The 24,927-nt window shown below is 35.9% G+C and overlaps 3 protein-coding genes and 1 long non-coding RNA gene across 8 annotated transcripts in view; 1 reads left to right on the top strand and 3 right to left on the bottom strand.

Annotated features, from left to right (window-relative positions):
* Dy (transmembrane protein dusky) overlaps positions 1–24,927 on the bottom strand; it is a 56,624-nt gene that overhangs the window by 15,387 nt on the left and 16,310 nt on the right. The window lies entirely within an intron of this gene.
* Dop1r2 (dopamine receptor 2) lies at positions 390–24,338 on the top strand. Of its 5 annotated transcripts, XR_013257600.1 has the most exons (5): positions 390–531; positions 5,120–6,799; positions 17,230–17,314; positions 18,192–18,555; positions 21,376–24,338. XR_013257600.1 is itself a non-coding variant. In XM_077410339.1 (4 exons), exons 2-4 carry the CDS (start codon positions 5,586–5,588, stop codon positions 21,493–21,495), a joined length of 1,419 nt encoding a protein of 472 aa, XP_077266465.1. In that variant the 5' UTR covers positions 390–531; positions 5,120–5,585; the 3' UTR covers positions 21,496–24,338. The 5 variants fall into 5 exon arrangements, 4 of the variants coding, with proteins under 4 accessions (XP_077266465.1, XP_077266467.1, XP_077266466.1 ...); XM_077410339.1 differs by lacking the exon at positions 18,192–18,555; XM_077410341.1 differs by lacking the exon at positions 18,192–18,555 and having other exon boundaries at positions 404–548.
* Positions 8,754–11,978, bottom strand: LOC143899776 (uncharacterized). The gene is made up of 3 exons (XR_013257601.1): positions 11,475–11,978; positions 11,230–11,416; positions 8,754–11,141 (listed from the first exon to the last, which is right to left on the bottom strand). It is a non-coding gene; the product is annotated as an uncharacterized LOC143899776 (long non-coding RNA).
* LOC143899774 (uncharacterized) lies at positions 12,355–17,223 on the bottom strand. Its single transcript, XM_077410338.1, has one exon. It carries the CDS (start codon positions 16,398–16,400, stop codon positions 14,508–14,510), a length of 1,893 nt encoding a protein of 630 aa, XP_077266464.1. The 5' UTR covers positions 16,401–17,223; the 3' UTR covers positions 12,355–14,507.

Below are 24,927 nucleotides of genomic sequence, written 5' to 3'. Positions count from 1 at the left end.
ATATGGGTATAAAATCAATGTCGAGGATACGAGGCTTGATGATACTTTCTGGCAAAATTGCTAACGACTAATTGTTACGTAGAATTTGTCAAAGGATGCAGATTATAATTATACATGTGTGTGTGTGCATGACCTGTTAAAGATAATAAATTTGAAAGAATATAGCATCGAGAAATGATTAAAAAATAATTAAAAGCTAAAAGAACCGTGGTTCCGTGACGTCATGACGTAAAGAAAAATCTACGTCACGTCTATCCGTGAATATCCGTGAATATCCGTGACGCACGTGCAAGAAACAGGGTGCTTGGAGCAAAAGTTGATAAGGGCGAAAGTGCGTGTATATGTGTGCGCGGGGATGATGCGGCTTGACGCGGCTCGATGCGGCGCGCAAGCGCGACGGGTGCAGAGCTTTCGAGCCACGCGATGGTAGCAGTTGGCCTTCTAAAACCGCGAAACACGTCCCGCGTTCTCTCGAGGAAGAGTATACCGCGAGGCTCCAATCCAAGCCACGTTGTTTCTACCGTTTATCGTGTACGTGCGCGTTTAGAGTAAGAATCCGAATGAGACATCCCTGATCGTCCATTTTGACCCTTCCTCGGTCAAGCTCCTTGCGTTCGCTCTCATTTGATACTGACATATCCGACACACTTACCAAATGACGGCAAATCACCAACAACACTGTCGTCGCCCGTCCTGTGCCTCGAACCTCGAACCTCGAACGTCGTGACATCGTGCATCGTGCATCGTGCATCGCGCATCGCGCATCGTGCATCGTGCATCGTGCATCAATCGAATCGATCGAATGTTGGCGATCAGAAAAGAGTCTGACCTTGAAGGTCCACGTGCAAACGGGATATGTTAGATTGGAGGACAATTAACGCGCGTTAACTGGCGCGATAATTTGCTAATGAAGAACGACCGCGGTATCCGCGTATTTTCCTCAGCGAAAGAATGTTGTATTACGATCGGCTCGTAATACAAAAGTTGTACATAACGGTGCGTAGCGTCTCGCCCCCGCGGCATAATCTTTATTTAATACCTTCGTCGTTACCGCTATCGTCTTCCATCGTCTTCCGTCGTTTCGATGAAACTTTTCGCTTTTCTTCACACAATTTAACACATTAAACGAAGTAAACGACTCAAGTTACATTATAAACGTGAAACACTTGAATCTATAATACCATTTATCGATTGTTCGATCGAAAAAAGCCCCCCAAGTAATTATATTAGCTTAAATTCTAGGAGGTTCCTTTTTCGGGTTTTTCTGTTTTAAATCCTTACAATTCGAATCCTGATCCAAATTTTTAAACTACAATTAATATTTAGAGATAAAACGAGTTTGCTCTTTCCGAAAATCTAGTCAAAAGTCAAGATAAGGTATCTGAAAAAAGGTATAAAAGTTGAAAGTGTGGAAGTAAAAAGAGTGAGACTCCTGCTTTTTTACTTAAATAATAATTATATCAATTTATTCTACTCAAAAAGTTATACAAAGTCGTCTATTAACTGAATATTTGTCAGTAAAAAGGCAGGGGTCACACTTGTACTTTTCTTATTTTCACTTTCAACCTTTATATCTTTTTTTTCCAGATTCCCATCCCATCACCGACTGAATTTTTGGAAAGAGCAACTCTTTTCACCTCTAAATACCAATTGCGGTCTCGAAATTTGAATTAGGACCTAACCCGAGATTATAGAAGGATTTAAAATATAGAAAAATGTGTAGGGACCTTTTCTAGTACTTAATGGGATAGTATATCTCGCCTACAAAGGTTCTGTATGTTAGATCGAAAAGTAGTTAAAAATTTCAGAAAACTTTTACTTCTTTCATTAAGTTAGATTTTACTCTAATTTCTTTAATTTGCCTTAAAAAAATCAAGCATTAATTGCTTTAGGCAAAACACAAGTACGGATATTTTAAACGTTAAACATTCGTTAAGTTATTATTCAAATCTTATCAGTGTCAATTATGTAAGAAGTGTTCTATCATTTTTATTTTTTTTAATAAAATTTTTTAAGTGTGTGTGTTCGCATAGAAGAATATTTTACATATATTTTCAAGATGATGCGTTCCATGAAAAAGATTAGCGATCTTTGTGACGATACACGATGAAACGTATCTTTAGAATCTTTTTTTTAGAATTCCTTTTCAAATTCAAATTCAATGGCGCAACATTCCGAGTCGGACTTAGGCCTCCCCCAAAGTCATTCTTTTTATCGTATCGTTAATTCTTTGTGCAAACACAAAATTATCGACAATTCAAAAAGTTGAAATCTGAAAATATTCTATCTAACTTGATTTCTAATATCCATAAAATTTGGAACAAGTACGCGACAGATTATCCGATATGTCAATCCACTATTTGGATCAATATGCAATTTATCTTCACTGCAGCGTTGTGCAAAATAAATTAGTGTAAATACAATTAACCATCTTTTCCAAGTAAGTAGGTATTTTTATTAAAAGATAATTGAATTTCACAAGTGCAAAATGAATGAATGTCTGGAGAGTTACATATGATATAATAGACCATTGACACCCACGGATGTCCGGCTTGCACGATTATCGTTCGACCAATCTTGTGCAATTTTGCAATTGGCTGCGACGGAGTTACAAACGCGAATGTGATATCAAGCCTTGTAAAACAGATTCCTCCTTCCTGCGACTCGTCGAAGTTAATTTATGTTATGATGTATATTATTTCAGTAGCGAGTAAGAGAGAGAGAGAGAGAGAGAGAGAGAGAGAGAGAGAGAGAGAGAGAGTTTCTCCATTAATTTTCGATACCCAAAATTCTATAATAATGAACATTTTATTTAATTATTTATACAAATACGAGGTTACACACATTGATTGCAAATTAAATATTAATACAATGTTATTCTCATTATTTCATATGCGAGTTTTGCAAAACAATTATATATTATTCTCTCGATTTTTCCGTCCAATTTTTCGCTTCCTTGCTCTTTATATTCTTTCTTATTCTTCCGATCAGTTACGTAAGTTATCTCTATACTCTCTCTTGATCCTCCTATCGCAATTCCTAAAGAAACAGGGAAAGAAATCACACGTAGATCTAGCTCGACCCTCTTCGAGAAACGTGATATAAGGATTTCCTTTTTAAGAGAAACATTTTTCATTACAAACACATTTATAAAAACCATTTAACATCGCGCTATGTTTATACTCTTAAATTTGTGTTTTTAAATCATTTACTATTTATAAATAGATAACAGATGTCAAGAGTGTCTAGCTCAGTTTATTTTCAATAAAATATATTTTCCATTTATCAATGAAGTTTGAAACATCATTAAACTAGAAAAGATAAATCTTTATAAATTTATAAAAACAATTAAAAATTGTTTTGCTCCTAAAATTTATTATTTGTGCAAAGGAGCAGGTATTTTTGATTCGCCGTTCCAGAAAAATATATTCTTCATTAATGAGTTGGCCGTTCTGGAAAACTTTTTTATAGTACTATGTGCATATCGATCGCCACTGGTACTATTCATCCGTAATGACCAAGTTCAACGGCGGCTTTCTTCAACACGGGAGGAAGCTCTACGTGTAAGATCGAGTATACGTATATTACACTGCTAAAACGAGGGAGGCCACGAGGACGCGAGGGTGCGGGGTCAAAGATGATCGTGATAATCACTCAACGATGAATATCCATAAATAGCCATAGTCGGCGAGCGGTTTATAGACAGTTAACGCTGAAACAGAATGTCGAAGCTCTTTGAAACTGATTGTTCACGTAGGCCACGTAGGGCATATGAGCGAGCTTATTACAACATTCGCTCGCGAATTTCAGAGTTTGTTGTAACAATTGAAGTTAATAATATTATATATCACTTTCGATTCCGATATAATAAAAGTACTTTTTTACGATTTAACAGCATTTTATATTTTATGAAAACTGATCCAATATTTACAATTTATTTCGATAAGCTTTTATTTGTCTGCACAAATTTAATAAAAAAAACAGAAGCAATATATAGAAAAAATTTCAAGACCCATATGCAAAATGTGATGACGCGTGTGTATGTGTGTGTGGGGAGGGGCTGGGGGGACGGGGGCACGAGCTTTATTACTCCAAAAAAGATAATATCTCAAAGAGATAAGTTCTCAGACGTCATGTCTCTGGTACAAAAGGGAGCCACCAATGTTAGTCAATAAAATAATCGAGGCAAGAAGGTTCACTTAAAATTAGATTACGTTAATGCATGTTGGTCTTTACTTAGATCGCTTTATCATTAATCCACAACAGCGATTGCGATAGGTTATAACATGGGAGAACTAAGATTACTTGATCTCTACGGCCACCGTTACCTCGGATTCTCTGTATTACGATATACGTACATAAAACAGGATCTAAGCGCAAACCTAACTAAACTATACTATCGTTGGTTTAGCTTTACGATCAGAACTGCTTTGGTCAAACAGCAATAAATATTTGCACGAATGAAAGCCTAATTTAACCCATGTTCTCACTTTGAACGCCGAAACATGAATCTTTTTCATATCCTACCATGTCCTATTCAGCATTTGATTTCAAAGTTAGACAGTAAGAAAAAGTGTTCTTAAAGTGAAATTCGCTGCTTTTAGACATTCAGAAAATATTAGCTTACTGTTTCTGCTTCAATCATAATATAAATCCTATGTCTATACATATTCCATATTATCATATGTGAGATATGATATGATATCGTACAATCTCTCTATAATTATACATTGTAATTATATATTCCGCAGGTAACGGCTCCATTTCGGTAAAATTACTGCTATTGTTTTCGTATTACCGACATCTTTCGAGTAATCTAATCGATAAAATTGTAAACGAAATATATCACCATTCTATAAATTAAAATGCAATAAATTGATTGCCGACGGTAAAATATTTGATCAAACGAGAACATCCAAGATTGATTTTCATTAAAAGATCCGTGTTAAAAGAGTGCACAAGTAAAAAAAAAACATTTGTCAAATAGATCGTGTTAAATTAAATCGATCATAATATAATTCAAGCGAAATTGTCAAACTCGCGAAATTTTTGTTTCGTTTTTCTCATTAACACCTATTTTAAGAAACAGACATTTAACGAGCTTATTTGCTTGTTTCAGATATTCGAATGAAAGATAATCCTAGCCGAATGAAAATACTGCTGGAGAAGTAGAAGAGAGAAATCTAAACTTTTTTGACATTATCTCTCGATTATGCCTGTGTGATGCTTGTGTTCTCTACATGTTACTTTAGTATCGCGGCCGAAAAGGATACGTGGTGCCGAATACTCTTTCATCAGTTAGATTCACGATAAATACGTTGACAAAATTTAACTAACAATAAGCTTTACATCAACCTCATTATAAGCATTGTAATGATTCGAGGCATCTCAGCGAGACGAGATGAGAGGACGTGCGAAGACGAAGAGAGATCTCGCAAATGTTTACGCAATGCCGATACCCTGACGTTTGGTCGTCTGGTGAAAATTAAGAAGGTCAAAATCATCTTGGGCAATCGCACGTCAGGGTGAGATTACGGTCGAGAGACCGTAATACGTCGTAGTAATACGGCTGCGCACGATAAAACATGAATGACAGCGAGATCTACTTATTGAACTGGGAAGAAGAGGCACGCGCTTCATCAAGCAACGATCTTGGCAGGAGCTTTTATAACGCGAGCTCGCCGCCGTTCAATCATACCTATGAGGATCTCTGGGGACTCGCTACCGATCGAATCGGTCTCGCGATCGTTCTATTGCTCTTCTCCGTAGCTACCGTTTTCGGCAACTCGTTAGTGATCCTCGCGGTATTTCGAGAGAGGCATCTGCACACAGCTACGAACTACTTCGTGACTTCATTGGCTTGCGCCGATTGCCTGGTAGGACTGGTAGTGATGCCAATTAGCGCGGTGTACGAGGTATTGGAGAACCGTTGGCTGTTTACGACAGACTGGTGCGACGTTTGGCGCTCGCTGGACGTTCTCTTCTCCACCGCGTCCATCCTGAATCTGTGCGTGATCAGCCTGGATCGCTACTGGGCGATTACCGATCCCTTCACGTATCCGACTCGAATGAGCAGGAAACGCGCGGCGATTCTAATTGCCATCGTATGGATTTGTTCGAGTGCGATATCCTTTCCTGCGATAGCGTGGTGGCGTGCCGTTCGTACTGAGCAAGTGCCGGAAAACAAGTGTCCCTTCACGGAGAATCTCGGTTACCTGATATTCTCGTCGACAATCAGTTTTTACCTGCCGCTATTCGTGATGGTATTCACGTATTACAGAATCTATCGCGCCGCCGTGATACAAACGAGGAGTCTAAAACTCGGCACGAAGCAGGTGATGATGGCCTCGGGCGAGCTCGAGCTCACGCTCAGGATACACCGAGGCGGTGTATCATCCACCAACACCGACGCCAGGCATCTTTTTCGTACCGCCTCGAGCACCCCTGAGGATCTCCAAGATCTCGAGGAACCGTTAACGGTTCCTCTTCACAACAATGGTCTCACCAGAGTGCCCTCCGTGAGGATCAACAATAGACAACACATAGGCAAAAATTTCTCTCTCTCGCGTAAGCTCGCCAAGTTCGCCAAGGAGAAAAAGGCGGCAAAGACCCTTGGTATCGTTATGGGGGTATTCATTATTTGCTGGCTGCCGTTCTTCGTTGTGAATCTATGGTCGGGATTCTGCACGAGGTGCATATGGCAGGAAGAAATCGTATCTGCGGCCGTCACTTGGCTCGGCTGGATTAACAGCGGAATGAATCCCGTGATATACGCTTGCTGGAGCAGAGATTTTCGTAGGTGAGTCTTGTGCATCTTTGTGCATCTTTGTGCGTCATCCTTAATCGGTTTTCCAAAATCAAAATCGTCGAATCAAAATTATCCCATTAATCCATTCCGCAAGCAATCCAAATGCTCTACGTGTTGTCTTTTATATATTATATGTACAACAACATACGCGCGGTACCACAATAATCCATGCGATTCAATCTAATATTTTTTTCTTTTTTTTAATTATTATTATTATATCGAGTATATGTTGTACGTGACGTGGCAACTTACGGTGTTGGCGATTTGCACACGCTGAAAACGTGTTCTGCTACAAATGAGTAAATTCGTATCTACGACGCTGTCGGCCGTGCGGTACATCCATCTCTTTAATAACGTATGCCGCTAATACGATAGATATACATACATCAATGGGTTTACCCATTATCTTGGTCTGTTCCGTTCTGTACATGTAGCAAATACATAGGTATAATACGACAATAGTATTACCAGGACTAGAGTATTAACGTGCTTACATGTCACTATCACGCGCACCGATTTATGAGCGCGGGATGTAGTTTACAATCAATCATCACGCGCTGACATATTACCCGACATCACCCGATTGTCACCGTTATCCTAATGCGAATATCGGTTCCATTCCCTACAGTCATCCTACCAACCAACGATAAGGATAATTTTCGAGGAGAGAAAGAAAACCCGAAAAAGAATACTCGTGAGATTGCAGATCGATTTTAAGTCAACTACGCGGAGATATCTCCATTTAAAACGTATATATGTGTATATATATATATATATATATATATATATATATATATAGTCAGGGTATATATATACCCGGTAGGGCGTATATACGGTAGGGATTTTCCACGAAGACAGGAAAAGAGAATTTGGCTAGCGGGATTGTGGGTGGATTAGGCGAAGACCCTTTAGCAAATTACTTTTATTCGTCCGCGCGAAATGAGCCTGAAGTTTCAGGAACGGTCTAGTTTGGTATTTTCTTCTCTCGCCTCTACGAGCGCTACCCCAAAGGTACTCGTGAAAAGCATTCATCATCTTAAATATCTTCTCGACTTAATAGCAGCTACGGCAATTGAGAATTTTCTTTACAGTTTTCTTTACTTTACGCCAAGTCTCCTGATATAGGTATACATAAGTTTGCCTGAAACAGCTCTATATATATGTATTTATTATAGAACAAAAAATAAAATAATAATAGTACCGAAATAATTAAAGTGTTATTCAACTTGCATTCCTTGTAGCAGCAATATTAACATATAAATATTTATAAAATATTAATATGATATAATAAATTAAGCGGAAAAAAGCATGAAAAAAGCTTGATAAGTTAATGAACTGGAAAGGGAGAAAAAAAGAAACTATATAATTGCAACGCGCGTGCACACATTATCGATAGAATTAAATCATATGTATTATTGTATAATATTCGATTTTTGGAATAAGAAATTTCGGGAACAAGTAGCTACGCTTGTACAGTGTTTTCGCAAACAGGGAACAATAGATTAGCGCACTAATCTGTCTCACCATGTGGACATGTTCGCATGTTAAATCGCAAATCGCATGCGAAGCAAATTACGCTACTCGATGGGGGCGATGTAACGCTGACGTTGAATAGATCCGATACGGTTTGGCTGACGCCAAACGACGCGACGTAGTGTACAGCAATCCCACGTGTAACTATCACGCTTCACGGATATTTACTCCATGCATACAGGTAAACGTAAAATCAATAGACCGCGTGCTTTCTTTATGGTATACAAGGCTCTGAGGGCCTATCTTCTAGGTCGTAAAATGGATATAGTTCGATCGTTCCAAACAAGCGGATATTAATAAAAGGAATAATTGTGACTTTATACGCGAAAAGAAGTTGACGATTCTAAAGGACACTGACAATGAGCTCAACAATAGCGCGACAAGAATAGCGAAGACAACGACTCAATGCCGCTCATTGATAGAAAAGTGGCTGTTTTATCTGAACGAAAGAATCTGAGGCAACCCGGATCGCATTGATCCATGTCCCATCTGTGTGTTTCCTGAAACACCTCCGCGCTCATCGAGTTAATTATAATAAAGCCTTTTAGACAGAATCTATATAATCCTTTTTCCAATATCTTTAATATATAATACAATGTAAAATTACAGATATAGGCAACGTCAAAATCGTAGCGAATCTATGTTGAACGGTAAACTAGTTATGACGATTAGCGATTGATTTCGTTTGAATGACGAATCAAACTCCCGCCAAACAATAATAATCCCATTTAATAACGTCATATTAACATTTCGATGTTGGCTATATAAACACACAATTCTAATGGCAAGCTTAATGGCTTAACGTTCGATAAAAGTCTGCGAATCGATCAAATTTTTAACTTATCGTGTAATTTACCGTGAATCATTGTTTATCTTGCGGAAGACAATACGTGCGCGAGAGTTTCTCATTAAATTAACGAAGACCTTTCGAGTATGATGTAATTAAAAGTTTCTACAAGTATACAGAGAATGCGAATGTAAGTACACGTTCCGTTCCGCTTCAGCTGGAATAAATGTGGATTCTTCCGAGATTTTTCATAGAAAAAAAAATTATAAAAAAATAAAAAGATAAATAAAAAAATTTTACTGAAACTTTAAGTGCACAGAGAACAACGAAAAAATTAAATCGCGTACAAAATTCGTGAAACAAAATTTAAATTACACAAGAATTTTAAATTGTACAAAAATGATCGTATCTCCATGTCCTCTAAAAAGATAAAAACTTTGAAGCATAAAACGTATGAATTGGTCGCACTCAAACAAAAGCGGCATTACTGATGCGAAACCGGAAAAGGAATCTGCCTCCCCGAGTTCGTAAAATCTCAAATTTCACATTTTCGAACTTTTACTTCGCATTGTATATCGCGTGGATTATTTCATCTCTCTGTCAACGCTACTTTGTCTCTCTAGTTCTCTACGTTTCTATAAGCTGACATTAAAAAAAAGCCCACAGTGCGTTCCAACAAATAATCCGTGATAAACCATGACAACAACGCGCAAAGACAAGGTTGTTGCAATATCATTTGCAAATATAGTTTAAAAACTATATTTAACTACCATATTACATCTCAAACTTATTTGCTTCTTCCAACTTCACAATAACTTTTTCTCATGTACCTTTCTCTCTTGTGGTGTACGTAGTATATATATGTATAATGTGTGTGTGTGTGTGTGTGTGTGTGTGTGATATGAAATAAGCATTTAATAAATTTTAACAAAAAATATGACATGAACTGTTGACATGTTGAAAATAATGCATTGATATGAAAAAAGATATAAATCAAGGTTTATCTGGGTTTCAAGGAAGGAAAAAAGAAAAAAAGATATAGCAGACAATTTCTAATATTTCTATATTAGCCAGTGGACTGATTGTGAGCGAAACCAGGTCACCAATCTTATAAAAACATTCCGAATTCAGGAACAGCCGAATTTTTCCGTTATTGTTTCTCAAATAATCATCATCCACATGTTTTCTTCTTCAAATAACATCTACTTCCCGTTTTCTATTCGACATCTAATACAGCTAATTGTATGCAATAGTCGCTGTTGCTAAGAACACAAATTTATATTGGCATCTATGCAATCTGTGTGTGCGCGCGCGCACACACACACACACACACACACACACACACACACACACAATATAGCGACGATATATAAGAAATAAAATAGCACAATTTTTAGTTGACAATAAAAACGCAAGCATTATATTACGAGCTGCAAAACAAAACATGAATCCAACATCCAATCCATAAAGAGGGTGAAAAATGAACACGTTTCATAGCAAAGTTCTTTGTATAATAGTATAGAGGAGATACACAGTTTAGTTTATCACTGTTTGTATAGTTTGAATACCACACCTTATATTATACTCTACCAACTCGCTCTTCATAAAGTCAATAAATCAATAATATCTACTCCATCGAAATTGTACATATACATGTAATCGAGGATTAAACTACACAATTTATTCAGTTTTCTCAATAAATAAGTGTGTGTGTGTGTGTGTGAGAGAGAGAGAGAGAGAGAGAATTCATATCGTTATATCTTAATATGAGTTAAAACCGAAAGTATGCCAAGGTCTTGTTAAGTAATTAACTTTTCCTTAACGAGTCCTTTTGTCATCGACGATGCGGAATATCCATGTTGCGAAAAAAAAAGATAAAAATGAAAGCGAGATCCATATAAATGTCGCAGTGCATAGTCGCCAAGATCTGGATTCAACATCGTCGAGACGTCGCGTCGCGTCGCCTCGCATCCGGCGCCAAAACGTCTGTATATATCTGGCCGTTACTTGTTACTAAAAACGAAGAGAGTCGTCTAACTAAAAGTAATAAACAGGAAAGGGAAGAAACGAAGGCGGAGGATAGAAGAAGGTAAGATCTTACCAGATCAGGCTTAGTAAGCTGTAGCTTGGTAGTCGTAAATCTGCAGAGCTCGCACCCCCTATGGTTCTTGGGCTCCCTACTTCTCTTTCTTAACTCCGTTGGCGTTATCTCACACACAGTTTCTGCTCCTCTATGAACTTTGGTCCGGCTTGGACTTGGATTACACGCTTTCGTAATGCGTAGAATCCTAAAAGAACAAAATCGACTTGGCCATTTCCGCCGGATACCAGATTGCATATATTTACCAGATTGCGTATATTCCGATATATTCGTGCTGTTTTTCTTTCATTCTCTTCTGTCAATTGGCTCTCTACTGTCGAAATTCTTTCGAATCGTGCGCGAAATAAATTTCATCAACTCCATCTGCTCCATTAATCCTTAGACTTTCAGAGATAGATGTGAAAGACTTCTCACAGTCTTCTTGCTCATGTCAGTACTTTCCTTAGTAACTGCTACGTTTTTCATCGGTACTATTTATAAATTAAATGTCTAAAGTATTTGAATTTATTACTTATAACTATCACAAATACGAATTTGTAAAACACATCAATGCGTTAAATTCCAGACTGCTATATTTTAGCATCTAACTAATTAATGTCATTCTATCACAGAATGATTTTGTGAAATCGCTATAAAATATCTCGGTAAAATAATTTTTATATAAAAACATAAATATATATATAATCATATAATATTATATAAAATATTATATAAAATATGTTCATATATGCTTTTTTTCTCTTGTATAATCTTTGTTCGTATGTACAAAAAAAATATTAAGAAAAAGAATTAGAAAATAATTAAAAAGATATAATTTTTGCAGTTTTTTAATTGTTTTTGCATTGTTTATTTATTTGCCTATATATAATTATATATAATCATATATAACTGTAATAATTGTATATAAAATATGATTATATATAAGCAAATGGCAAATTTTTCACATTTGCTCAAACTTTATTTTTTTGTAAAAAAAAACAATGCAAAAGTTATCCTTTTAATTATTTTTTAATTCTTTTTTTTATTATTTTTCTTGTATACATGCGAACAAAGATTATACAAGAAAAGAAAACATAGTATGGACATATATATGGACATATTTTATATAATATTTTATATAATATTATATGATTATATATATTTATACGTTTATATGAAAAATTTTTTGCCGGGATATTTTTTACAAGATAGTCTTGAAGATTTGTTAGTAAGTTTACGCTGATATTCATTATGATGCCGTGACATACCTATATAGTCATCGATTTTCGGTGTAGTATGTCGCGCGCTTCAGTCCGATTGCATTCCGGCAGAAATGCATTCGGCGCACGTTTCACAGTCATTAAAACGTAAACTCAACGCCAATAACTGATTACACGAGCATTCGCGCCAATCGGGTGAACGGGGCCTTTCGTCCGCAGTTTGGTTCGTTTTGTCGTCGATATTGACCCAATGACCGGAAATCATACTTGGATTTGCTCTGATTAACGATGTCATCTTACACACACACACACACTCTCTCTCTCTCTCTCTCTCTCTCTCTCTCTCTCTCTCTCTCTCTCTGACTTTTTCGCTCACACAAAAGTCTATATACGAATAACGTCGAATAACGTCGCGCCATAATCCGATCGTATGATCGATGGAGTAATAGTTCTATGATACAAAAAAAAGTAAAATTAACTTGTTACCCTTTCTTCCTACTGCTTTTCCGTGTTAATCAAAAGAGTTATTTTCTGTGCTATTAATGCACTAACATATGGAAATGATAGAAACTGTCATCACACATAGACTCATATACTTTTTTCTTGTTTTTATTTTATTCATTGAAAACTATAGAAATTATACATTTTATTGCATACTTATACTGGAGATTTACATCCAATATCTTATTGTAATATTGTAAGTTAAAACTATGACATTCGGAAGAAAGAGTGAGAAAGCGTCATTGAAATTGAAATCTTACATAAGCAACGCATATTTTCAAATAGTTTTCAGCGTATAATTAATTTTTAATCAATATCAGTGTTGTACCTAATATTTTCATTTTAAAAAAACCTATTTTTTTAATCAAATACCGTTAAAATATCCAATAACGATCAATCGCACGCAGAATTGAGTAAGCATCACGATATCACATTTAATCAAATACGAAATCCGACACGGAATAGTAAAGTAAAAAACCGATGTTTTCAAATTTTTCATGAAACATAAATAACTACACTACAACAAGGTGTACCTAGAAAATACCTTAATATCGATCCTGGGTGTGTTAAGCAATTGTCAAAATATACAGTAAGAAACTTAAACTATAATTAAAAATAACATTTTTACAATCTCTTTCAGAACCATCGTTGTTACAAATTTCTAAAATAATCATATATAATACTTATTTTAAATATCATAAGTGTTTTACGTCACAAAATTTAATTAAAAAAAAATGTTTATCTCGGAAATCTCGAAAAAACATCTTGCAAAATGTACGTGCTATAATATATTTTGTGCATGCATTTCTTTATAAATTATATTTCAAGACATTTCGAGTTTTCCAAGATTTTGTCATTCAATCAATTATATTTATCGTTAAAAAGACTTTTGACATAAGTTTATAATATAATAGATAATAAACAAAGACATCAGAGAAGAAAGCAAATAAAAAATAGCATTATATCATATTGTAATCATAACGTTTTGTATGTTCGTCGCTTTTCTCGCATCGACATCTGTGTTACGCAAAATTAGAAATTCGAAGTTATTTCAAAAGACAATTAAAAAAAATTTTAACTAAAAAGAATATCGAAGCCGTTGACGACAATTTCGCGTTCGCTTCGATTGTGCTGTAATTGTTTGCTGTAATTGTTTTCAACTTTATTCGATAGATACGAAAATCTTTTGCACCAACCTCTAATACATCACAGTCAATAATGTTGTTAGGTAAATTTTAAAATCAACTTCTCACCTCTTAAAGTTTTACCTCCTTCGGCAAGCTAAACAGAGAGAGGTTTAATGAAATTAGCCGGGAACTTTTCTAATTAACTCGCTGCGGGGCTATTTTATCTGGGAGACGTGGTTAAACATTCCGCGGAATCTCGATAAACTTATTATAAACGGTTGATAAGCCAAGATATAGTTATCGTATAACCGAGAAAAAGATGTCCTTAAAAAGTATAAAACATTAGCAAGATCGACTTATAATGTTCAATTAAAATAAAATATATGAGATATCGATCCCCAAAAGCATATATACACAGACAATGTTTATATAAAAGCGTTTAAAAGTAAATTTATAGAAACAATTTAGATGGATAAAAAATAACTTCCACAATTAGCAGACAGCATCCACCAAGATATCCCATGATCAAGAGGAAAAAACCTGGCGCGATATCATCGATGTCAATCTTGGAATCGTCATCCTCATTTTCTACTGTGTAATGACTTCGATTTAACATCGCCATGCTTGACCAAAATTCAACGAGACCAGCTTGAACGAGGACTTGAATCTTGAAATTAAATTCTGCCAAATATGGAAAATCTTGTCGAGTGACGAAGGCCAACGGATAACTACCCACAGTCTCTTTTATAATATGTGCGCGTCCTATATGAGAAGGATTACTTGTCAAATTCAACATCACGAGAAGAGCCAAACTAGTATTTCTTCCTTCGACAAGAGCCAAGAGTTGATTACTATAATCACGTCTCTCCAAAATAATAAGTTTCTCACGAATCATTCGGTCAACGTTATCGTCAATGTCAGCTTTATCAGGCGTTTGTAACAAATCCGCGAATCGCTGAGTCCCGCCTATCTTTAGTCCCGAGTTAGCTAATTCCTCCATAGATTCCATCTGCATGGCTGATGTTCTAATCAAATAATCGGCCAACGATCCTAGATAAAGTTGCGTGAGAAAAAATCCAAATAAAGACCAAGATATGAATTGAATTCTGCTGGAAGTCATTGTAGGTTGACGAAACGCTGGCACACCGATAATCAACGCCACAATATCCAAAAATGTAATGTCACGAATAACAAATAGTTTTACGAGTCCACCAGCGATCAGAGTGCAAATTATAGCGTACCAAATATTCGCGTCAAACGGAGATATCAAGCCACGTAGAGAAACGTTCGTTTCAATCGGTATTATCCATGAAACGTGCACCATACCATAACAAGTCGTGTATGTCACTTTTCGGCTAAAATCCCACAAAAGACCACCAAACACTAAATCGTGGGTCGCATTGTAAAGTCTCAGATATATTTCGGTTTTAATCGTAGTCTTCTCCATCGTTTCAATAGCCTTCCTGTTGAGCTTAATTTTCATGCTACGTGCAATTTCTTCCACCATTGAGCCTTCGACTCCACCGAAACTCAAATGGTTGGTGTCGTTGATGAAAAACGTGAATGGAAAATTATTGAACATCGCCGCGTTCACGGTACTAGCGTCGAGTAACGATGTCGTTTTATTCGTGAAGCGCTGCCATCGAATCGCAGCAGCTTGATGTTCACATCTGCCTGAAAATGCCGGTTCGGCAAGTGTGTACGATTCGTTGATCCGGACCGGAAGACTACTGGCGAGCAGAACCGAATCTCCGACCGACGCCAATATCTCGAGCTTGAAAATCGATCCCAGGGACATTTGTTGTACGAGCGTCCCAGCTTCTATCAGAAAGCTTTCTTCATCGGTGAACAGATTTGTTAGCACTATTATAAAATTGCAATCGTGCTCACAGTCATTGACAAAAGAGGAATCGTTCGCTTCGAGAGCGATTCCGCTCTCAGACAGAATAACAACGTTTGTCAAAGCGTCGTATGTTTCCATTACATTTGTCAGACTGACGTTTAATGTATAAATAGCGCTTGTAATACGTAATTCGTTCATCAATGTTTCTATGACAACGGAAATGTCTTGCAGCATGTCCGGTAGTAAGAGTGATATTCGATCCGGATATTCGAAATATTCCTCGATAAATGTCGCCGTACAAGGTATTAAGTACTTTGACGCTTCGTCACGCTGATTTTGGCGTTCCATAAAATTTTTCAAGATAACAGATCGATCGGTCGTACGTCGCGACGGTAGCCCAGTAGCAAAAGAAATGGATATCAGCACGATAAAAAAGACGCGACGTGAATAAAAGTCCTGTGACCGATGAAAATCAAACGAGTTCAGTTTAATATTATTCATGTTGTTTGCCTGGACACTTGCGCGTTGCGCGTTAAGCGTACTACCGCATCAATAACCGCTTCGAAATGCAGCGAGGCAACGATGTCGAGCAGTACGCTACGCTATTCGGATACTCGACTCGCGAAAACGTATAATAACACATTCTACATGGATCACAAAATGTAAATATCACGTAACGTCACACGTCACGTTCGTGCACTCGCCAGAAAGATAATCTGTTTATCATCTATTTAGCGACGCGCGGACTACTTATCCGGACTGCTATATCGATACTTGAGTTTACATATACATATGCGTACACCCATAGCGCAAAAGAAACATATTTATATCTTTACGGTTTTTTGAAATAATTAAATTTGCGGTGGCAAAACCGCGTCTCTGCCCAAAATTAAATACTAAAAAACTCATTAATAGGTTGAAAAAGATTTTAAATTCTATTACACTGCTACATCGAAACAAGACATAATGCGCACGCGAGCATTGATCGCATGTTACATTTTCATCGCCATAGCTCTTGTGCAAATATTCGTACACACAATACTGTTTACTTAAAAAAAAAAAAAAAAAAAAAAATGTAACAGTCGTGCAATCGTTAAAAGCCACACTTGGCAAAGCGTCACGATCGTCACGATATTGTATATAAACGCTAAACGCTCTTGTCTACGTCGCATAGCGCAAATCTAATTAAGGTATATTAATTTGCATGGTGGTCCATATAAGGAAAGCACAGAAATTCATACAGATAAATACTTCCATCATGTGATGATAATCTCATCGCACCGTTCGCAATTTGGTTAACGTTGCAAGCCGTATCATTTTTTCGTTTCAGAGCTTTCGTCAGAATTCTATGCTACTGTTGCCCCAGACGAATGAAACGGCGGTATCAACCAGCATTTAGATGTAAACCAAGTCAGGTGAGTTACATTTATCGCTTTTTTATAAATATTATTCATATTGCAAAGTAACATTAGAAATTAGAATGTTGAATAGCATACATGGCCCCAAAACTAATTTTTAATTTGGATTTATTTCGATGTGCGCCTAATAATAGAACAATCTTGCCTAAATTCATTTAGCGCCCCTCGTGAATTACCCTTGCATAAGCAATCAAATTATAATGACATTTTTTTACTTACGAATAAAAACAATACCGAATAAACGAATGAAAAAAAAATTTATGCTGAAAAGATCGGGATAGATACAATTGACTCAAATAAAAAATACAATGTAAATAAATGTCTCGTATAGTTTATATCAAGAAATATCTTTACATGAGAAAACTACATAAAAATTACACAAATATGCACATTAAATATCGCTACTGTAGTTTTGCTACTGTAATTAATGGTATGTGTTGTTCGAACTACTTTGTCAAGAAGAGAGATAGAGATTCGGAAAAGAAAAATAAACAATTTCCGAATTAATGGTATTATAATATACATAATAGACATGATAAATTATAACATAGAGCTGTTAAATAGCACTTGCAATTTCACAGTGAAACGTGCGGTGAATGTTATAAAGATATATATATTATATAAATTTTCATTTTATAAAACGTTTCGGATACATTGTCTATATTATGGTTTTAATCTGTTTAATGTATGCTGACGTGAGAATATATATACATAGGTAACAGAAATGTATGTCTTCCACTCGAATCGAATAAGCGTCAGTAGGTATGCTGATAGGAGCGACGCGTCACATGTCACAATCTTAACGATTCGGACAGGGTACTATTAACGCTAATTATTAGATACGGGAACGTATCCAGTATATTCCTTTTTTCAGAACTTCGCATCCGGACGGTACTACTCCGCGTATTCCCTCCATCATGTACGGGGAAGTCGAGAAAATTCCGGCGAGCAAACCTACATTTAACAACGGAATATCATCGCGAGCTGGCCGTCGATCGTTGATCGTGAAATTCCTCGAGACCTTTTCTTTATTTCTGTTTATATCGCTTTTCCTTCGTCCTTAATGCAATATAGATAAAGCAGTGTGTGTGTGTGTGTGTGTGTGTGTACATATATATAGTTTAGCGATTGATTTCCAAGTAATCACGATCCTCTGTCCGTTTTCCAAGACCCTTATGTATCAAAGATCAACGAACATCAACGAATATCAACGTATTCCCATAGAATATAAACTCTCGGTATGTTTTTACTTTTACTGGTAAATGTGTCACTTGATCTTAAATACGCACTTACACATGGCACTGTTCACTATCTAAGAATGCACTTTCTTGCTGTAGATACTTTCCTCGTTATTCATTTTTGGCAGTTTTCTTGAAAAGTGATGTCTTATAGTTCTTATACTTTTAATTGCGATTTACAGACTATTTCTTCCGAGTAATAAGATATACCAAATAAGATATACACAATATATGAGCAGTTATAATAACGGAACGAATACGTTTGATATCTTATAGTTTTATTTAATATCGATTGTTGTTATCGCGAATATGAAAGAAAATCGAAACTTTTATTTAAAAAGAAAAACTGCAAACGTGAACAATCGCAGTTTTATGCAACTTTTAACTAGCGAAAAGATATAATTCGAATAACAAATCGTAACTTTAATGGAATACAAAAAATGCGCGCCTATTTATTCTTCTTCCGATAGCGTTCCCTACGATATGAACCGATGGTCTCAAAAATTATTTCACCTATTCCGTTACACAAAATCTCGTGAATATTTTCGTGCAAATCTCGTATATTTATATTACGAATAAGGAATTGCCACTAAAGGTACGCCTATGATCAGAGACTATATGAAGCGCGCTGTGCGCCGCCGCTTGAAAGACGTAAAAGTTTGATGACGTAAAGAACGAAGTGACTGTATGCAAATATTAGAAACGATAACGGTGCTCATAATCCTGTGACGCGCTTTTCGTTCAAACCACTTACTCGAGTGCAAAGATATCGCTCAATTTTCATATTACGACGCACAATACGAAAACAAGACGAAAAGAAAACAATTGGAGTGCGAACTGCGTACGTGTGAGATTTTAGACATTTTTGTGAAATATTTTTTATTGCTAAATGTTTGTTATTTATATAAATTATACATTTATACATTTACGTGTATACCAGGGCGTGTATAGGATCGATGATGGTGATAAATGCATGACAATTATAAACTGTACTCGCGTACTCCAGTACTCCAATACTCCAGTACTCGTACGTATTATAATTACGTAAAATTCGGGAATATCAGGAATATGCCAAAAGACAAGATATTACATCGCGGGTAGGAGGCAAAATTGATGCTAGGTATGTCCGCGTTTGAAAAATCTAAAATAAACGTGCGACCTCGTGCTATCTCCAATAACCTACATATTATAGATACTTTTAGTTTCGCGGTCGCGTTACCAGAAGGAGCAGAGTCGCGGACACGGGATATATCGGATAAAAGTATAATAGAAGAAGACAAAAATAAGGAGCATTATTTGACCTTGGGGAATTCAATACCCGATAGAACAAACGAGAAAACTCTGATCCGGTCACTATCCCACGAGATGTAGGATGAGACAGAGGAAGAGACGAAAGACAAAACGAGCGCGCGAAACTTTACTTTTTCGGTAAATTATCGCGTAAACCGTAAACTATAATAAGTACGTAATACTTATACCGACATCTATAAATTTGTCTTTCAAATCAATAATAAATAATATACAAAAATCTCTTTAACAGAGATATCGTGTGTAATTACATTGGCGAAAATATCGATATTATCGAGCAGTTACGTTATTAAATTATCTTTTGTCTAAAGACGAGAAAAGGCGAGAGAAGGCAGAAAAATATTATGTAAACAGGAATGTGTGGACGTAACATCCATCCATTTTGCCCACTTTATTCACTTTTGCGGTAAACTATGAAACTCGACTCATCCGCATTTGCGATGGCATTTTTTTCACGGCTGGCCGAATATCGAATGATTTGCTTTACGGCCAAGAGCTATCGAAAAACCGTTTAACCACCTAGACCCTCTCCCTATTCAGCCTGGGGTTGTCTCTTCGACCGCACTATTCGCACGATTCGGCGCAAAGCCATGTGTGCACGGGGTATGAGCGTGAAGTGTAAAGCTTGTCGCTGATCCGTGGCGACCTTTAAAGGGAAGCAACGAGCGCGGAGACCGGAGAGATTGGTTGCGTTTGAGGCGAAGCCGCGATGGATCGATTGTCCCTAGGACGACGACAGGAGAGAAACTGGTTGTCCCGCGTCGCGTCGCGTCGCGTCGGATAAAGGTGCTCGGTTTCCGCGGAAAAAATACGCGGAATTTTTTCAAGAAAATACCTACGCTATGCTACCAGCTACCAGCTACGTGGTAAATCTAACGCGATTATACGATTTGGAATTACTCGCGATAAAAAAGCCGAATAAAACAGTGATACTTACAATTAATTGTACCTTGTACGTCTCGCGTCGTCGCGTCGCGCGTCGGTGAGATACGTCGAGCGTCGACTGTCGAGTATCGAGTCATCTCAATCGGAAGACAAATTAAATTTTTATACAAATTTAAGTATAGTCTATACCACATTTATGTGTCGATTGCCATAATGATAATCCACCGTTTTTTTCATTTCTCACTAAGCACTAAGCACTCGCCAATGTGGCGCGGACACGTTAATTCTCAGAATAAAAGATGAAAAATGTGTACTCTTGGAACAAAAGTAGAATGTAACGATAAAAAGCGCACGAACAATCGGAACAGGCGGACGCAAAATTCTATCTGTACAAATTCGTTGCTCTGCTAGTTATCGAAAATCTATTTCTGCCCCAATCGAAGGATACATATATATGTATATACATATTTGTTTCTGGAAAAGAATGAAGGAGAACACAGCAAGTTTACACGCTATAAAACGTGTAAAATATGTTTGGTACTACTTCGACACTTGTTGCGGTGAATCATTCTTACAAATAATGGCAAAAATAACGCAAAAGCATTAATCGTAATTATTTTGTTTCAGTATATCTCCGGAATGGCAACGGGAGGGCAAGCAAGTAACGTGAGTTACAGCAGCGTCAGTCAGAGCAGCGACGGCGGCATATGCGCGACCGGAAGTGGTCTCCCCAGTAGCGGTATGTGACGGCACACGACGGCCCGAACAGGGCCACGACGAGAACGAGCGATTAGATTCCGCGATGCGTGAGTAGAAGCAGTAGAAGAGATTCGATGATTCGAACAATTGCAGACTTCCACGAAAGCTAAAAGCTAAAAGCTAAATGCTAAAAGAATCGTTCCGTGCGACTCGAACTCATCGCGCCTGAAAAATATCAAAAAAAATCTTCAATAAAATGCTCCAATGTGCTTCAAGATTACGATTTGTCACCACGAGACGCTACTGCGGCCGAAAGAAAAAACATTGCGAGCGACTTGACGCAAGAACGACTTGACGAATGAATATAGATCGCGAAATATCTACGAAGCGTGTACTTAACATGAATTCATATCGCCATGATTAAAATAAGTTGTTAGATTATCGCTCGCGTAATCACATTAACGAGCAAGTTAAAATGCCGTGTGTGTGTGTGTGTGTGTGTGTGTGTATTCAGTCACCACGCGAGCTCTTGAAGAAAAGCTCATAAAAACCAACGTGGAATAAAATCCAGCTACGATTACGACTTGGTCAGCTCTGGGCGTAATGCGCCGCAAGAGACTGAACTTGTAAACGTTCTATTCATGTTTCTACAAAAAGATCTTGCAAGAAAAATGTCCTTTTACATGTGGAATTTTTAAAACACACTCTCTCGCAGTCTTTCATCTAAAAATTGGCTACATCGGATATGGATCAATATTATTATGGATTAAAATTTTGTCAAACTGAATTAACGGTAGAATTATAATGTAATCATTCGATATAAAATAAAAATAACAATCGTTGATACAGGATTCTTTATCTAAGTATATCTAATGCCGAAGAGATGCAACCAAAGCTGATTGTGTGAATTGGATATTCGTGACAAATTAGATAGCACGACCATTTGACGAAACTTATTCGATGGAAAAGAAACACAAAAGCGCGCGCGCACATACTGACATACACAATTGGAAGTAGAAGACACAAATATTATAAATAAGAAACTTCTCGAAGAAAAAAATGAATGTATTCTACAAGCAATATACAATATATATTTCATCGTATCTTCTTTGTAAACGTACATATACACAGATAATTTTGCGAAAAGAAACCATGCAGTCGTGTATATAATAACGTTAAAGATAGAAAAAGAGTCGGAGGAAAAAACTATTTTTGAACTTATTGCAGTTTATTAAAACTCTAGATGAAAGGACTTCCACATCGGATTTTAGAAAAACAACTTGATTTTATAATATTATATTTTTACTGCGTGTATTCTTTTTATGATAATGTTATACTCTTCATTTGAATCATTACAGTATCTATTTTTTAAATTGCTCTGTTTTATTATACGTCAATTAACGCATCACACAATTCTCTTTCCAATAATTAATACAAGGTATTGAAAAAAATTTTCTATACAAAAGAGAACTGCAATAAAAAGAAATTATCCTTTGATCAGCCGAAGTATTCATAAATTACCAACTTTGCAAGATTTCTTAAAAGGCCCCTCTCTGGAAACCAAAAATAATTAGCTCGTAATTTTTAAGCATAAACATGACTGTCCTTGTGTTTGTGAGACGACTTATTTTTAAAAAGTGCACTGTAATGTTTTTGTAAAAAAATCTCCCCCAAAAAATACATTGTATATCTATACATGTTCCTTGCTATTGAAAACAATTAATTTAGTTTTTGTCTATGTAATAGTGACTACGGGACCACCCACACACACACCCACACACACACACAAAAGATTTTAATCTCTAACTCTTTTTCTATCATTAATATTTTTCGAGATACACATGACTTCGCTTTCCATGAAATGTCCTGCCAGATATAAAATATCTTGGTAAGGATCACTCGAAGTGGTGCTCATATTCATATGAACCATTAGTGATTATTAACGCGTTACAAGACTAATCAATACTGTTTTTAACGTCTTATCGAGAAACGTTACATTATAGTCAATCAATTCTAAATACAGTCACAAAAAAGTAAACAATCGATAGATCTTGAACAAATATATAACAAGTGATATATCGACATACCGCTTCGCGTGGAAATCTATTTTACTATTCTCATCGGAAAGAGATAAAAACAAAAATATGAATTACCTATCTTTCTCATTATTTAGCTCGTAATATAAGCATTCCAATGACTGGCAATAGATGACATATATGTATGTATGTACATGTTACGCGTGGAGTTGACGATAATATTTTAGTCTTCGAATTATATCGTACCTAACAGTATTTTATTTGATTCCACCATATGCATGCAACATTAATCAAAAATGCATATTTATGTTAAATTCGACAAAGTAGCGAATACCCTAATTCTCCTTCTTCGTGCTTCCAATGTTTTTCTACTTGACATCATCTACGCTATTTCTAAGAAATTTTATTTTATTTTTAGCTTTTTTCACAATTTTAAATTATACAACAATTTTTTCATATGTATAAAGAAATGATCATTTATCAGTGGATCAACAATTAAATTTTAGTGGCGCGATATTCGTGTATGTAAAAAGTCTAAAATAAACAATAGTCGCATACAAAAAGTAATATAAAAAAATTACAGTCATATACGATCGCTCTTTCAGGGAAAGCACTAGAAAAATAATCTTTTTTTTTTTCTTTAACTCTGTAAATATCATCCAATATCATAAACTATTGTGACAAATAGAAAGAATCTTACTTTTTAATAAAAATAGTCTTGTATGTATGTACAGGAGTACAGAGTCTATATATTTAGAATCTCTCAATAAGACTGCACGTCAGTACCTTCACAAACTGTATCTGTAACGTACTGTCCTTTATAATAAAATAATAATAAAAATATAATTCCTACTATTGTACATTTTATTTTTTTCCCATGTACATTTCCTTCTGCCCTAAACAGAAATTGATTATTAAAAAGATATAAAAAATAACATCTCCTTTTTCACTTGAAATGTTAATGATTAATTGTTTGTACAATTTTACTCAATTCCAAATACTCTGCGAATGAGTGAGCGAGTGAGCAGAGAAAGATAGAAAAACAATAATTTGACTGTATATATTGAGAGAGAATCAATTATAATTATAATATATATAAGAATATATTATAATAATATAATAAGGCCTGGAAAACTGGAAATAGTCTCTAAAAATTCAATTATTATAAGATCAAAAATTTATCTGGACGAATTAATAGTTGAATATATCTATAATTATTTAAGGACTGCAGACACTAAATTTATTGCATATTAAATCTAAATATTCCAAAAATTATCTATGAAATAACAAATATCTAAGAATTTCAAAAACCTGATATATATATATATGCAAATATACAATATATATATATATATATATATATATATATATATATTATTTCACATGGGATTGAAATGTTCTTTCTCAACTTTTTAAAACGCATTTGATATCCTGCAGTAATATT

Source organism: Temnothorax americanus, unplaced genomic scaffold (genome assembly GCF_048541705.1).
Source record: "Temnothorax americanus isolate GAGA-0224 unplaced genomic scaffold, ASM4854170v1 Scaffold29, whole genome shotgun sequence".
Taxonomy (NCBI): Eukaryota; Metazoa; Arthropoda; class Insecta; order Hymenoptera; family Formicidae; genus Temnothorax; species Temnothorax americanus.
The sequence above is the reverse complement of the archived record's forward strand: the minus strand, read 5'-3'. Positions and strand labels throughout refer to the sequence as shown.